This window comes from Macaca thibetana, chromosome 7, assembly GCF_024542745.1.
Source record: "Macaca thibetana thibetana isolate TM-01 chromosome 7, ASM2454274v1, whole genome shotgun sequence".
NCBI lineage: Eukaryota > Metazoa > Chordata > Mammalia > Primates > Cercopithecidae > Macaca > Macaca thibetana.
Window position 1 is genome coordinate 85,047,531 of NC_065584.1, and position 16,991 is coordinate 85,064,521.

Here is a 16,991-nt window from a genome sequence, read left to right on the forward strand (position 1 = left end):
CAGTTTATTGATCTGGGTGGGGCCAGCTGATCCACCAAGGGCAGGGTCTGGAAAATACCTCAAGCACTGATCTTAGGAGCAGTTTAGGGAGGGTCAGAATCTTGTAACTTCCAGCTGCATGACTCCTAAACCATAATTTCTTTCTTTCTTTTTTTTTTGAGATGGAGTCTTGCTCTTTCACCCAGGCGGTAGTGCAGTGGTGTGATATCGGCTCACTGCAACCTGTGCCTCCCGGGTTCAAGCAATTCTCCTGCCTCAGCCTCCCGAGTAGCTAGGGTTACAAGTGCATGCCACCACACCAGGCTAATTTTATTTTTTATTTTTAGTAGAGACAGGTTTTTGCCATGTTGGCCAGGCTGGTCTTGAACTCCTACCTCAGGTGATCCGCCCTCCTCGGGCTCCCAAAGTGCTGGGATTACAGGCATGAGCCGCTGCGCCCAGCCCTAAACCATCATTTCTAAATCTTGTGGCTAGTGTTAGTCCTACAAAGGCAATCTAGTCCCAGGCAAGAAGGAGGTCTGCTTTGGCAAAGGGCTGTTATCCTATTTGTCTAAACTATAAACTAAGTTTCTCCCAAAGTTAGTTCAGCCTGTGCCATGGAATGAATAAATACAGCTTGGAGGTTAGAAGCAAGATGGAGTCGGGTAAGATAGATCTCTTTCACTGTCTCAGTCATAATTTGGCAAAGGCAATTTCAGAGGCTCTCACCCACGACACCTGAGTAAGCGAATTGGTTGTTTCTTTAAAATTTTTATTTTAATTGGCCGGGCACGGTGGCTCACGCCTGTAATCCCAGCACTTTGGGAAGCCGAGGTGGGTGGATTACGAGATCAGGAAATCGAGACTATCCTGGCTAACACAGTGAAACCCCGTCTCTACTAAAGAATACAAAAAATTAGCTGGGCATGGTGGTGAGCGCCTGTAGTCCCAGCTACTCGGGAGGCTAAGGCAGGAGAATGGCATGAACCCGGGAGGCGGAGGTTGCAGTGAACCGAGATCACACCACTGCACTCCAGCCTGGGCAACAGAGTGAGACTCTGTCTCCAAAAAAAAAAAAAAATTATTTTATTTTCTCCTTTTTTCTTTTCTTTCTTTCTTTCCTTTTCTTTTATTTCTTTTTTTTTTTTTTTTTCTGAGACGGAGCCTCGCTTTATCATCCAGGCTGGAGTGCAGTGGCATGATCTCGGCTCACTGCAACCTCTTCCTCCCTGGTTCAAATGATTCTCCTGTCTCAGCCTCCCAGGTAGCTTGGATTACGGGCGTGTGCCACCAAGCCCGGCTAATTTTTGTATTTTTAGTAGAGATGGGGTTTTGCCATGTTGGTCAGGCTGGTCATGAACTCCTGACCTCAGGTGATCTGCCCACCTCGGCCTCCCAAAGTGCTGGGATTTCAGGCGTGAGCCACCACCACACATGGCCAAAAACGTTATTTTACTTTCTGAGACGAAGTCTTGCTTTGTTGCCCAGGCTGGAGTGCAGTAGCATGGTTGTGGGCTCAATTCTGGACTCAAGTGACCCTCCTACCTCAGCCTTCCAAGTAGCTAGGACCATCAGTGTGCACCCACCAAGTCCAGCTAATTTGTAATTTTTTTTTGTAGAGAAAGGGTCTCGCTATGTTGCCCAGGCTGGTCTCCAACTCCTGGCCTCAAGTGATCCCCACGTCTTGGCCTTCCAAAGTGCTGGGATTCTAGACATGAGCCACCACACCTGGAGTAAAATGTTTCTGTAGACTGAAAGGTAAAGGAATTTGAAGGCCATCTGCTATCTGAGAGAAATAACAGCACCTAGGGAGAGTGGAAGAAATAATGTATCAAAGAAGCCAGGGTGAAAATGTGATTTTAAGGTGTAGAGAGTTTCCCGAACCAACATTAGACAAAACAAATGGGGATGCAGCAAAGAAAAGGAAGAAGAAGAGACTCGAAATCTCTGGGTTTAGGTCACAGATACGAGGCATTTCCAGAGAGCTTAAATCTGGACCCTCTGAGGAAACAGCAGTGGTAGAGTATTTTGGAGACACCAGGGTATTAGCAGGCCTGAGTATGCCAGTTGTGATTTTTTTCACAACTGGTTTGGCCTCTCCCCATGAATAGTGTGCATCTGACTATACACAGACCCAGCCTAACCTAGAAATGTGCAGTTTTTCTGAGCAACATGTGACCAAGAGCTTGCTCACCCAATTAAGCCTAGGGACTGCTATCCTTCTGCTGATTGCTGTGGGATGAATGATGTCACCAGTCAGGAGATAGCTGAGATGTCTCACTGGTGGAGTGAAGCTTAAAGTAGCAAACTGAGTGGCAGGTGGAATTTTCGTCTCTTTGTGAACTGAAGGCTGTATATGTGAAAGCAAAAAGAACACAGAACAGAGTTCCTGACCGTAAATTCTAAGATAGCAGAAAGATAAACTCCTGGTAAGGGATAGAGGAGGTTTGTAGGGATTGGGAGAGATGTGTATAATAAGGCTTTAAAATAGAAATTTTAGAGGAAAGGAGAAAAATGCCTAGATAAAAGTATAAATCTGGGTATTTTGGAGACTATCAGGTACTACATAGCAAGAGAATAAAGGCAGAGGAGTTGCTCAGTAATGCATTTGGAGAAAATAGGATGGGAGATCAGAAATGATGCTTTTGAACTCTTATCTACAAATATTACCAGTAAGGCTAATAAACATATTTGACCTTTTTTTTTTTTTTTTTTTTTTTTTTTTTGTGAGACAGCATCTCGCTCTGTCACCAGGTTGGAGTGCAGTGGTGCAATCGCGGCTCACTACAACCTCCACCTCCTGGGTTCAAGTGATTCTCCTGCCTCAGTCTCCCGAGTAGCTGGGACTACAGGCGCGCACCACCACAGCCCTCTCATTTTTGTATTTTTAGTAGAGACGGGGTTTCACCATGTTGGCCAGGGTGGTCTCGATCTCTTGACCTTGTGATCCATCTGCCTCGGCCTCCCAAAGTGCTGGGGTTACAGGCATGAGCCACTGCACCCGGCCCGTATTTGACCTTTTACTGAAAGGAGGAAACAATTTCATAGCCATCAGCGATATTTGATTAGAATATGATAATGAAAGAGTATACGTTGTTCAAAAGTGATGATTTGCTAGAAGAGCTGGGATTGATGTAGTACGTTAAAGAGAGATGTACAGACTTGTTTGAGGATCTGCTATCATAAGGGATGCCTGCCTCCTTTGCATAAGGTCACATTTAGATTCTTTTGATTGCAGCGAGAGGGAAATTTCAGTACACCAAGATCCAGTGAGCTGTCAAGGGTTTCACTTCCCCTTTCGCCATTTTTCAACAAATGTAATGAATAGTAACCCAGTGCTGCTTCCAGTTTTCTGCCTGCAGTTAGGTGGTTTTTTTGTTTTTTTTTTCAGACAGTCTTGCTGTGTCACCCAGGCTGGAATGCAGTGGTGCAATCACGGATCACTGCAGCCTTGACCTCCCCAGGCTCAAGCAATTCTCCCACCTTAGCCTCCTGAGTAGTTGAGACTATAGGTGCATGCTACCAGGCCCAGCTAATTTTTGTTTTTTTTTGGGTAGAATCAGGGTTTCTCTATGTTGCCTAGGTTGGTTTCAAACTCCTGAGCTCAAGGGATCAGCCTGCCTTGGCCTCCCAAAGTGCTGGAATTACAGGAGCGAGCCACTGTGCCCAGCCAATATATTAGTTTTCTATTGCTTTTCTAACAAGTTACCACCAATTGAGTGGCTGAAAATGACACAAATTTATCATCTCATAGTTGTGGAGGTCAGAAGTCTGAAATGGGTCTCACTGGGCTAATATGAAGTAGTACTGTGTTTCTTTCTGGAGGCTTAAGGAGAGAATCCATCTTCTTGCCTTTCCCAGCTTCTAGAGGCTCATGGCCCCTTCCATTTTCAAAGTCAGCAGTCACTGGGAGAGTCTTTCTCACATTGTACAACTCTGACATTGACCTTTCTGCCTCCCTCTTTCATCTTTAAGAACTTTTGTGATTACATTGGGCCCACCCAGATAATACAGAATGATTTCCCCGTTTCATCACTTGATTAGCAATCTTCATTCTGTCTGCAACTTTTTTTTTTTTTTTTGAGTCAGAGTCTTGCTCTGTCACCCAGGCTGGAGTGCAGTGGTGGGATCTTGGCTCACCACAACCTCTGCCTCCTGGGTTCAAGCAATTCTCCTGCCTCAGCCTCCCGAGTAGCTGGGATTACAGGCACACACCACCACACCCAGCTATTTTTTGTATTTTTAGTAGAGACTGGGTTTCACCATGTTGGTCAGGCTGGTCTGGAATTCCTGACCTCAAGTGATCTGCCTGCTTTGGCCTCCCAAAGTGCTGGGATTACAGGCATGAGCCACCACGCCTGGCCTCTGTCTGCAACTTTAATTCTCCCTTGCCATGCAATATAACATGGTTCACAGGCTCCAGGGATTAGGGGGTGGACATCTTTGGGGGGCCATTAGTCTACCTACCACAAGTGATAACCCAGCTTTCCACCAGAGGCGGATGAGCAGGAGCAGCACTATGAAGTGATAACTTAAGGTGGATTATTGCCCAAATTCTAGGCTTGTAAGTTAAACCTGGTTAGTGAAGTATGAGGAGAAGAGTGGGAAATCATTAGTAACCTGTATGAACTCATTAAGAACAAGCCATACTCTGCTAACCTCACTTTTTGGTTCAATTTTTTTTTTATTCAAATATAATATACAGAAGGAACAGTGCAATCTCATAAGTTTATGGCTTAATGGTCACTAGTTGAGCGCATGTGTAACTAGCACCCTTGAACCCTTCCTATGCTCTTCCCAGTCCCTGCCTCTCCACCCCACACAAAGGGAAATCACTATTCTGACTTCTAGTTGCATTGATTAGTTTTCCCTGATTTTATGTAAATGGATATAATTTATATGTACACTTTTGCATCTGGCTTGCTTATTATGTTTGAGATTCTTCTGTATTTTTGTCTGTAGTTGTAGATTGTTCATTTTTTTTTTTTTTTGAGACAGAGTCTCACTCTGTCGCCGGGGCTGGAGTGCAGTGGCAGGATCTTGGCTCACTGCAACCTCCACCTCCCAGGTTCAAGCAATTCCTCTGCCTCAGCCTCCTGAGTAGCTGGGATTACAGGTGCCCACCACTACGCCCAGCTAATTTTTTGTATTTTTAGTAGAGACGGAGTTTCACCATGTTGGCCAGGCTGGTCTCGAACTCCTGACTTTGTGATCTGCCCACCTTGGCCGCCCAACATGCTGGGATGACAGATTGTTTATTCTTTTTTTTTTTTTTTTTTGAGATGGAGTCTCACTCTGTCGCCCAGGCTGGAGTGCAGTGGCCAGATCTCAGCTCACTGCAAGCTCCGCCTCCCGGGTTTACGCCATTCTCCTGCCTCAGCCTCCCGAGTAGCTGGGACTACAGGCACCCACCACCTCGCCCGGCTAGTTTTTTGTATTTTTTTAGTAGAGACGGGGTTTCAGCATGTTAGCCAGGATGGTCTCGATCTCCTGACCTTGTGATCCGCCCGTCTCGGCCTCCCAAAGTGCTGGGATTACAGGCTTGAGCCACTGCGCCTGTCCCAGATTGTTTATTCTTAGTGCTGTTTAGTATTTATTCAATCTACTGTTGCTGGGCATTTGGGTTGTTTCTAGTTTTTGGCCACTGCAAGGGTGTGGCTACAAATATTCTACATATATACTAATTTCATTTGAATTGTTTGATAGCATCATTAGATTGTTAGAGCAGAAGCATGTGTATGCAGATTTTGGAGAGGTTCGTGGCAAATTCTCATGATATTCTCGTTGACAAGGTAGACTAGATAAAAATATAGTTCGGTAGATTATTAGTCGGCTGAATAACGTTGTGGAATGATGACAAATACAGAAAGGTCTATAGTGATAGACTATATGGCTCTGCTGATCCTAGTCAACATTTTAATTTTTTTATTTAAAAAAATTTGTTTGAAACAGAGTCTTGCTCTGTTGCCTAGGCTGGATGCCCTCTAGGGGAGGGCATCTCTGCCCTCGAGGTTAACTTGCAGTTGCCTCCATATTATCCTAACCCCATGGTCCCCTCCTGTCCCCGGCCCTGAAGCAGGAGGTTGGGCTCCACTTCAAGAGCAGTGCACTTGGCTGGGCTCTGGGGCCACTGGTCAGCTGTATCCGCTGAGGTGGGAACAAAAAGCCCTGTCAGCACTGCTGCCTGCCATACTCATTTCCTGCTCCCACAGCCAAGAGGCCCTGGAGGAAGCTGGGCTTTGAGGAAGAGGAGGACTAGCTCTCTTCAGTCAGTTCCCTCTGCTCCCTGGTTTCTTTCTGTAGGATTCCCTTCCTCATTCAAACTGAGCCTTCTTTGCTCAGTACAGAGAGAAGATCAGGGCTAGAAAGTGTGTCAGTGGCTGAGGAATCAGGCTCAGGAATGGGGGAGGTGGGATACTGGTGGACAAAGAGAGGGATACATATGGATGGAGAGAGAAGTAGAGAAGAGTCTGGGCACAGTGAGTCACACCTGTAATCCCAGCACTTTGGGAGGCTGAGGCGGGAGAGTCACCTGAGGTCAGGAGTTCGAGACTAGTCTGGCTAACATGGTGAAACCCCGTCTCTACTAAAAATACAAAAATCAGCCAGGCGTGGTGGTGCATGCCTGTAATTCTAGTTACTCGGGAGGCTGAGGCAGGAGAACCGCTTGAATCCAGGAGGCGGAGGTTGCAGTGAGCTGAGATTGTACTGCTGTACTCCAGCCTGGGGTCAAAAAAAAAAAAAAAAAAAAAAAAAAAGAGAGCAGTAGAGAAGCAATAGGGATTAAAAGGTAAACAAGCCACCCAGGTGCCATGACTCCTCCCTATAATCCCAGTCACTCCTCAGAAGGCTGAGGTGGAAGGATTGCTTGAGGCCAGGAGTTCAAGACCAGCCTGGGCCACATAGCAAGACCCTGTCTCTAAAAAAAGTAAAACAGCCAGGTGCGGTGGCTCACGCCTGTAATCCCAGCACTTTGGGAGGCTGAGGAGGGCGGATCATGAGGTCAGGAGTTTGAGACCAGCCTGACCAACATGGTGAAACCCCATCTCTACTAAAAATATAAAAATTAGCCAGGTATGGTGGTGGGCACCTGTAGTCCCAGCTACTCAGGAGGCTGAGGCAGGAGAACTGCTTGAACCCTGGAGGCGGAGGTTGCAGTGAGCTGAGATCGCACCACTGCACTCCAGCTTGGGTGACAGAGGAAGACTCCGTCTCAAAAAAGAAAAATAAAAAATAAAACAAATTAGCCGGGCATGGTGGTGCACACCTTTGATCCCAGCTACTAGGGTACCTGAGATGGGAGGATCCTTTGAGCTCAGAAGTTTGATGCTGCAGTGAGCTATGATTTCTCTACTGCACTCTGGCTTATTTGACAGAGTGAGACCCCCATCTCCAAAAAAAAAAAAAAAATTAGGGCCAGGTGTGATGGCTCATGCCTGTAATCCCAACACTTTGGGAGGCCGAGGCGGGTGGATCACCTGAGCTCAGGAGTCTGAGATCAGCCTGGCCAATATGGTGAAACCCTGTCTCTGCTAAAAATACAAAAAAATTAGCTGGGCGTGGTGGCGTATGCCTGTAGTCCCAGCTACTTGAGAGGCTGAAGCAGGAGAATTGCTTGAACCTGGGAAGCAGAGGTTGCAGTGAGCTGAAATCATGCCATTGTACTTCAGCCTGGGCGACAGAGCAAGACTCCATCTCAAAAATAAATAAATAAAAATAAATAAATAATAAAAAAATATAGGCTGGGCACCGTGGCCCACGTTGTAATCCCAGCACTTAGGGAGGCCGAGGTGGGTGGATCACCTCAGGTCAGGAGTTTGTGACAAGCCTGGCCAACGTGGTCAAACCTCGTCTCTACTAAAAATACAAAAATTAGCTGGGTGTGGTGGCGCACACTTGTAATCCCAGCTACTTGGGAGGTTGAGGCAGGAGAATTGCTTGAACCCAGGAGGCAGATGTTGCCGTGAGCTGAGACCGCACCATTGCACTCCAGCCTGGGCAACAAGGGTGAAACTCTGTCTCAAAAAGAAAAATAAAATAAATAAAATAAAATATAAACAAGCCATGTATTTCCATTTCAGAATCTGCTATAGTAGTGGGTGGTGAATTGGTTGCTCGTCCCTCCTTTTCCCTACCTACATCCCTGGACAGAGCTGAGAAGAGAACCTTGTGGCACACGGCTCAGATTCTGAGTCTGAACTAGAACTAGTCCTGTAAGCTTATTCCAGTTTGGTGTTGTGACCTATGGTTACCTGGCAGGGAATCATAACTTTGTATTTGGAGATCCCATTCCCCTGACAATGTGGCACCATCCTTTGTGCCTGGTGTTTCTACTTGGAAACCTGGCTATGTTGTGGTTATGAGCCAGCCACAGAGCCTAGGATAAGGGCAGAGGTTACAGGCTGGGTAGAAGGGGCACTAGGTTGTTGAGTGGCTGGAGGCTGGAGTCCAGTGGGGAGTAAAGGATGGGTGACTGAGGAGGAGCAACAGATTTGAAAGATTTGTGGAGGGCAAGATACAGGCACTTTGGTCATTTTGTGGGGTGCTGCACACTAGTGTCTTTAATTATTAACTTAGCACTGGGGTGGCCTGGAGCTGTGGGTACATTTTTGCCCAGCCCTGTGATAAGGTTTGTTGTTTATTAGGCAGAAAGGCAAGCATCTGTATAGGACAGGAATGCCCCTTCTCAGGAAGAGCAGAAAGGAACTTGGGCAGTGAGTAGAATGAGGGTGGTGGTGGAAGGGAGGGTGAGAGAGAGCAGATGGTGCAGCTGTTCTGAGAGGCCAGTCTTCCCTGCTTCTCAGGATGAAGTAGCCAGAATGCGATGAGGCCAGGACACGACAAAATAGGAGGACTAGGGACACCAAGGCCACACCACTGCCAGGATAACTCAGAGTGTTTCTGACTGCTTCGGTGGCCTGAAGTAGGCAAGACCTGTACTAGGCCTCATTCTCTTGACTGGTAAGGCAGGGTGATGTTGACCTTGCCCTTAGAGCCCTTGGGAGAAGGGCTGTAAAATTAAGCCCTCCTTATAGTGTTCTAGTTGCTGAGCTGAGAAGGAGGGATAAATGAAGCGATTCGCTATGCTACCAGTGGGAAGATCTATGTTGTTTTTTCCAGCTTTCTTCTCTGCTACATCCTGGGGCTACTGGTCAACCTCACAGCATCTGTGGGCCTCCCTTTTTGAATTTCTTCAAGTAATTCAAATTCAAGTCGTAGACTGTAATTTTTTCGTTGGGGGAGGGATAATGGACTTCTTTGAGATTCTGATAAAAGCTATGATCCTTTTCTAAGAAAAGGTATGAACCTTTTTCTTAGGTATATCTGTATTAATATGGACATAACACTTTGGGAAAAAGAATTTTGAGCCTTATGGAGAACTTAGTTAAGAACCCTGGTAAAAGGACTACCTGTACTTCTGAGTAGAAGGACTGGGGGAATGTGTGTGGCTCTTATTTCTCTATTGTCCCATCAGGAAAAATGCCCTGTCCCTATTCTACAGGAGCCACTCTTAGCTGCAAGAATCTTTCCAAGCACAAAAGCAGGCAGCTGAGCTGCCAGGCAGTGGGCAGGAAATCTGGCCTTCATCCTAATCCTTGGCCACACGGCCTGACCTGCTGGCTCAGCATTGGTTAAGTCACAGCAGGACTCCTCAAGGTTAACAGTAATACCACAGAGTCAGAGTGCTATGTCCTGGAGCCCATGGGGAATGGGAGGTAGGAGGGAGAGACCGGCCAAGAGCCGGAACAATCACTAATCCCGTATAGTTCCCAGTTGCCTCCCACTGCTGTGATTGGAAATCTGGATGTATTTTTTATGTAAGCAGATCTGCAATCACTTTGTTTTGTGTCTCCCATATAAGGTGCTGGGGGGTAGGGAGTATGGAGGCCTTTGCATGATAATGGTGAGGACATTCTGGGGTCTGAGGCTTCCAGTGCAGAGCAGGTCAGAGGGTCTGTCTTTGGCTGAAGGGTTTATCTTGGTGACTGGTACTGGAAAAATTGCTTGGGAGTCTAAGGTCCTACAGTCGTGAGGGTAAGTCACCAATCAGTATTATTTTTCTTTCAGGTCTCTTAACATTCATTAACTGTGCCTATGTCAAGTGGGGAACCCTGGTACAAGATATTTTCACCTATGCTAAAGTATTGGCGCTGATCGCGATCATCATTGCAGGCATTGTTAGACTTGGCCAGGGTAAGAAATAATATTAGCAGCAACTAATCTTTGTTAAGCATTTTCTGTGAGCCACACTCCTCTAAGTGCTCTTCGTGCATTATCTCATTTCTTATAATAACCTTATTTGGTAGGCACTATTATTATCCACGTTTTATAGATGAGGAAACAGGCTGCAGAATTAAGTATCTTGGGCTGGGCGGGGTGGCTCATGCCTATAATCCCAGCACTTTGGGAGGCCGTGGCAGGTGGATCCATGAGGTCAGGAGTTCAAGACCAGCCTGGCTAAGATGGTGAAACCCCATCTTGACTAAAAATACAAAAATTAGCCGGGTGTGGTGGTAGGTGCCTGTAATCCCAGCTACTTGGGAGGTTGAGGCAGGAGAATCGCTTGAACCCAGGAGGCAGTGGTTGCAGTGAGCCAAGATTGCACCACTGCACTTCAGCCTGGGCGACAGAGCGAGACTCCGTCTCAACAACAACAACAACAACAACAACAACAAAAAAAAGATTTAATTATCTTGCCCAAGTCGCTACTGGCAAGTAGAGGAGCTGAAATTTGTATCCAGGACAACTGACCCAAAGTCTGTCCTTTAACTTTCATTCACACTGCCTCAGAGGAGGCTGATCTTGGCAAAAGGGTTGACAGCCATGCCCTGGGAGCTGGCTTTGGCAGATTGCGATAGGAGGCAGGAATCAGGCAGCCTGCAGAGCAGAGCAGAACTGCATTGTTTCTATTCTCCAGCCTTTCTGCTCTATGGTGGTTTCTTATCCTAGAAAGCTACCCTGGACCCTTCCTGTCAAGATCCCCATCTATGTCATTAGGATGCAGGGCATTCTGGTCTATCTCTGTAGACGTCTCTCTACTGTTTCCTGTTCCCTTACTGTTACTCTTGCTGCCAAAGGTGTTGTAGGCCACTTACCTGCTATTATATTACCATATTCTCTCAGTCCTTTACTTGATCATCATGAAGTGGGAGAATAAGCCACTAATCCCCTGCCTTCCAATGTTCTTGGGTTCCAGGAGCCTCCACTCATTTTGAGAATTCCTTTGAGGGTTCATCATATGCAGTGGGTGACATTGCCCTGGCACTGTACTCAGCTCTGTTCTCATACTCAGGCTGGGACACTCTCAACTATGTCACTGAAGAGATCAAGAATCCTGAGAGGTAGGTACTGCACCACCAATTTTCCATAGCAGTGATAGCCATCATTTAATGAGCTACTACTCTGTGACAGACAGCATATCACAACCACCTATGAGGTTAATTTTATCAGCCTCATTTTAATAGATGAGAGGCCTGAGGCTCAGAGAAGTAACTTGTCTATGATCATAGTAACAGGGCTAAAATATGAACTTTCTCATGTATGCTTTGTAAATTTTTTTAAATGCATTTTTACATTTGTTCATTAATTTCTGCATTAATTAAAGCAGGTTGTATTATATGCTTATGTATGTTTTTAAAACAGATTTTCCTTGATAGATATTTCATCCACCCTTATCCCCACATACATAGCTTTGGGATATAGACATCCAGAAACCTTCCTATGTTTCCCTCTGATCCCTTCCTTGTTTCCTAAATTCATATTGACATTGTGGTATAGTTTCAGTCATTCAATTAAGTCACCCCACCATTATTGCTCTGTAGTCTATATATAGAGTGAAAAGAGCACTGGATAGGAAGACAAGGACCTAGAGTTTGTCTTTCCACTGACTTGTGGGCTGACCTTGAGGGAGTTGCCCGGCCATCTCTTTGTCTGCTTCCTTATCTGTAATTGAGGGGGTTAAATTCTGTGACCTCCATGGCCTTTCTTGGCTCTAAAATTCTATGATTCTGGGAACTAAGATTTGCCAGGGAATGGAGTTTTTTAAGAGAGAGTCTTGCTGTATTTCCTAGGTTGGAGTATAATGGCGCAATCTTGGCTCATTGCAACTTCTGCCTCCCAGGTTCAAGTGATTCTCCTGCCTCAGCCTCCCAAATAGCTGGAATTACAGGCACCTGCTACCGCGCCTGGCTAATTTTTGTATTTTTAGTCAAGATGGGGTTTCACCATGTTGGCCACGCTGGTCTCGAACTCCTGACTTCAGGTGATCCGCCTGCCTTAGCCTCCCAAAGTGCTGGGATTACAGGCGTGAGCCACCGTGCCCAGCTCTCTGTAAATGTTTAAGTCAAAAGAATCACAATTCTTATACCAATAAACTCCTTTTGGCTTGAGAAACAGAAGAGCACTCTTGGTACACAACTAGTGGTAACGCTATGGGAGCAGAGATAACAGAAGCAGGATGAAGGCCTGGGTGGTGCTTCCACCTACCGGACAGAAGCTGCATGACTCTGTATTTGCAGAGTATTTGCCCCACTTTGTGCTTCTTTTGGGCAGCCTTACTGTTAAGGATGTTTATAAAGTTCATGGCTTTATTGGTCTACAGGGACCTTGAGAGCTCTTTGCATCTTTCTTTTGCCCACCAGTTAGGATGGCTCCTGAGGTTCTCAAACTGAGGAAGGGGTGGGCAGACATATCTTCCAGGTTGCTTGTCAGATACACACACTTCTCTTCCTACTGAAGGCCTATCTCTGAAGATGTTAAATTTCACAATTTGCCTCCATAATTTCCTTTTATATTTCTCAACCTTGAGACAAAAGTGCCAATGTTGATAATCTTAGAGATGGAATCCTGACACCAAAAGATCTTTGGAGTATAAAACAAAATAACCTCCCATTTTCCTGTGCATTATTATGCTGGGACACTCTTTGTTAATCCTTTTTTTTTTTTTTTTCCAGACAGGGTCTGACTGCCTTGCCCAGGCTGGAGTGCAGTGGCCCAGTCATGGTTCACTGCAGCCTTGACCTCCTCGGGCTCAAGTGATCCTTCCACCTCAGCCTCCCAAGTAGCTGGGATTACAGGCATGCGCCACCATGCTTGGCTAATTTTTTGTTTTGTTTTTTTGAGACAGAGTCTCACTGTTACCCAGGCTGGAGTGCAATGACACAATTTTGGCTTACCACAACCTCCACCTCCTGAGTTCAAGTGATTCTCGTACCTCAGCCTCCCAAGTAGCTGGGACTACAGGTGCGTGCCACCATGCCCAGCTAATTATTTATATTTTTAGTAGAGACAGGGTTTTGCCATGTTGGCCAGGCTGGTCTTAAACTCCTGACCTCAGGTGATCCACTTGCCTCGGCCTCCCAAACTGCTGGGATTACAGGCGTGAGCCACCACGCCCGGCTGCTTGGCTAGTTTTTTGTACAGACAGGGTTTTGCCATGTTGTCCAGGCTGGTCTCCAACTCCTGGACTCAAGCCATCTGCCCACCTTAGCCTCCCAAAGTGTTGGTACTACGGGCATGAGCCACTGATCCCAGCTGCACAGTCCTATCTCCTAATATGATATTCCTTTCCCCTAATGTTCTTTAGTTCTTAAGTGTTTAGTTCAGAGCTTCAGCCACTATCCAGGGCACCGTCAAAGACAAATGCATTGAGGAAATGTAGCAAGAGTCTCCATCCCTGGAAAGACTGGTGTGGCAGGGAGAGTCTAAGGATTAAAGGAGAGATAGGGATATGACTGTGGGACTAATGTGTATTTTATTCTATTTGGCTGTAGGAACCTGCCCCTCTCCATTGGCATCTCCATGCCCATTGTCACCATCATCTATATCTTGACCAATGTGGCCTATTATACTGTGCTAGACATGAGAGACATCTTGGCCAGTGATGCTGTTGCTGTGGTAAAGGATTTTCACTAGCAGGTTGAGGGTGACTTGTGGGGTACTGGGTATATTCTGGCTCTTGAAAGTCCTGGAAAGGGGGTAGATGGCCTTGAAAGGAGTTCATTTCGAATATGGGGCTTGCAAGAAGGTCCTGTTACCCCCACTGTGGAAGAAGAGTTGGAGTCCTAATAAGGGGAATCTGGGGCATGCCCATCCATGTCTTTCATCCCTTTTAGATCCTGCTAATGACTCTTCCATTCTTTTCCCTTAGACTTTTGCAGATCAGACATTTGGAATATTTAACTGGATAATTCCACTGTCAGTTGCATTATCCTGTTTTGGTGGCCTCAATGCCTCCATTGTGGCTGCTTCTAGGTAAGAGTGGCATCTTTTGAAGGGCTATGGCAGTGGACGGTAGAACTTACAGGACCTGGACTTTGATTACCTGTGTTTTCCAACTGATACCATAACCTCTTTCTTCTTGTTTCTAGCAGAAGCCTGCAGTTGTCATTAATCTTAATACTGAGCTCCAGTCTATATTATCCAAACACTTTTGAAGGAAGGGATGGCAGAGAGGGAGGGCCATGTGGCAGGTGAACCAGGCTGCATCGTGTCCACCAATTTTCTCAGCTTCTCCTATCTTACCTGACATAGGCTTTTCTTTGTGGGCTCAAGAGAAGGCCATCTCCCTGATGCCATCTGCATGATCCATGTTGAGCGGTTCACACCAGTGCCTTCTCTGCTGTTCAACGTAAGTCAGCTCAAGGATGAGACTGAAAATGATTGGGGGGGTGGGGGGAAACTTTAGTAACAGCAGAAGCGACTGTTCTAGCTTCCTGAAAGCTCTAAAAGAAATTCCAATAGAAAAACTATTGGTGGATCAGAATGTTCACCATGGGCAAGGCACTATGCCAACCGCTACAGGCACTACAGGGAAAATCCAAATGCTCTAAGGAATGGTACACCTCTGCTCTAAGAGAAGCCATAAAGTACATGGAATACATTGTAATGATTGATTGCCATGACAGATAGTGAGTGATACAGTATTTAAGAAATGATCACTTCCATGGGAGGAGAGGGTGAATGAAGAATTACTTCTAGAAGTGTATGTGCGTCTTAAAATCCACCAAAATGTTCTCAGGAAAAAAAAAAAAAGGTGCATCTTGATGGCTAGGGTTGCAAATGGTAGAGATGGGCTTTAGGTAGGAGAAATAATATCAGAAAATCCTGTGGCAAAGCAGTATGGGTTTTAATACAGGTTGAATATCCAAAATCTGCAATGCTCTAAAAATCTGAAACTTTTTGAGTGTTGACTTGACAGTGGAGCATTTTGGATTTTCAGAATCGGGATATTCAACATGCAGGAGGAGATAAGAGCTGGATAATGTAGGTTGGAGCCATTATGGAAATGGTCCTATGCAAGACTTTTGAGGGATTGTTTCAAGACTTGCTTTATACAGGGTTAGCTTGAAGAATGGGTTGAAAAACCAGTTGAGACTACTGACTTGTAACAGAGGGGATAAGGTATTGAAACTAGAGTGTTAAAGGGATTAAAAACAGAAGAGGACCAGGAGACTCTGAGGATCGACGGGGGATGGATTTGGGAGGTATAAAGGGAGTGAAAAGCCTTTGGAGTAACAAAGGCCCTGAGAAGAGCTGACTTGGGCTCACGCTTACAGGGTATCATGGCATTGATCTACTTGTGCGTGGAAGACATCTTCCAGCTCATTAACTACTACAGCTTCAGCTACTGGTTCTTTGTGGGGCTTTCTATTGTGGGTCAGCTTTATCTGCGCTGGAAGGAGCCTGATCGACCTCGTCCCCTCAAGGTATGGCAACTCCATCCTACCTCTGCTCCATCTGAAACAGCTAGAGTTGCTGCTACAGGGGACTATTACAAGACACTTTATTTAGAAACCTTTGCCTGGGACTTGGTGGTTAGTACTGTGTTGAAATTAAAGGTATGGAAAGAAGGCTCAGTGCGCTAATCCTTATGGGAGGTGTTATTTTAGCTGTTAAGAATCCTGAGTGGTCCACCCCAGTTGTGTTTCCTGTGCCCTCAGCTCAGCGTTTTCTTCCCGATTGTCTTCTGCCTCTGCACCATCTTCCTGGTGGCTGTTCCACTGTACAGTGATACCATCAACTCCCTCATCGGCATTGCCATTGCCCTCTCAGGCCTGCCCTTTTACTTCCTCATCATCAGAGTGCCAGAACATAAGCGACCTCTTTACCTCCGAAGGATCGTGGGTAAGCATTGCATCCTTAAATCAGCTCAGCTATTGTAGAGCTTGGTTTTTGCCTTTTTCTGTAAATCTTGCCTCCAAAGACATTTTTGCCATAGCCCCTTCTTATGAACCCTTCGGCTTAATGGAATCACTCCCCTCAGGCCCAGTTCCATTCAATGACACTTGAACTCAGCCCAGATGACCTCTTCTCAATTCCAACTCAAAGTTTTCTTTGTAGGGTCTGCCACAAGGTACCTCCAGGTCCTGTGTATGTCAGTTGCTGCAGAAATGGATTTGGAAGATGGAGGAGAGATGCCCAAACAACGGGATCCCAAGTCTAACTAAACACCATCTGGAATCCTGATGTGGAAAGCAGGGGTTTCTGGTCTACTGGCTAGAGCTGAGGAAGTTGAAAAGGAAAGCTCACTTCTTTGGAGGCACCTGTCCAGAAGCCTGGCCTAGGCAGCTTCAACCTTTGAACTTACTTTTTGAAATGAAAAGTAATTTATTTGTTTTGCTACATACAGTTCCAGACTTTTAAAGCGGACAATAGAGGAGACTGGGGAGAGGAGCATGTCAGGTGTGGGCTTGGTGGTTTTAGAAGCACCTGAGTGCGCCTACCTACTCCTCTTTTAAAAGGGCCCACAATCCTCCAATTGTCTCCTTTAGAGAGACATCAAACTATCACAGGTGCTGGATGACAATAAAAAGTTATGTTCCTAAAGTCTGAGTGACTTCACTTTATATAGTATCTCTAGGACAGCTCCCATTAGCCTAGAAACACAAAGACTAAAAACAATCTTATGCTTGAAAGTAGATCCATCTTTTCTCTCTCAAGCTAGCTGCTGAAGGCTGATAAACCAGGCTCTACACAAAGGCAGACAACAGAACACTTCAACTGCTCTAGTG

At 45.9% G+C, this 16,991-nt stretch overlaps 3 protein-coding genes across 22 annotated transcripts in view; 2 read left to right on the plus strand and 1 right to left on the minus strand.

Annotated features, from left to right (window-relative positions):
* SLC7A7 (solute carrier family 7 member 7) overlaps window positions 1-16,806 on the plus strand; it is a 43,837-nt gene extending 27,031 nt beyond the window's left edge. For all 3 annotated transcript variants that reach the window (XM_050796529.1, XM_050796527.1, XM_050796530.1), the window contains 8 exons: window positions 10,048-10,173; window positions 11,177-11,321; window positions 13,752-13,875; window positions 14,129-14,232; window positions 14,512-14,608; window positions 15,537-15,686; window positions 15,921-16,104; window positions 16,321-16,806. In XM_050796529.1, the coding sequence (XP_050652486.1) occupies window positions 10,048-10,173; window positions 11,177-11,321; window positions 13,752-13,875; window positions 14,129-14,232; window positions 14,512-14,608; window positions 15,537-15,686; window positions 15,921-16,104; window positions 16,321-16,427 (1,037 nt within the window). In that variant the 3' untranslated portion in view covers window positions 16,428-16,806. The remainder of the gene's footprint in view (window positions 1-10,047; window positions 10,174-11,176; window positions 11,322-13,751; window positions 13,876-14,128; window positions 14,233-14,511; window positions 14,609-15,536; window positions 15,687-15,920; window positions 16,105-16,320) is intronic.
* Window positions 1-16,991, plus strand: part of DAD1 (defender against cell death 1) — a 330,697-nt gene that overhangs the window by 101,306 nt on the left and 212,400 nt on the right. The window lies entirely within an intron of this gene.
* The window catches only part of MRPL52 (mitochondrial ribosomal protein L52), a 244,816-nt gene that overhangs the window by 44,887 nt on the left and 182,938 nt on the right, over window positions 1-16,991 (minus strand). The gene's annotated exons all lie outside the window — the stretch shown is intronic.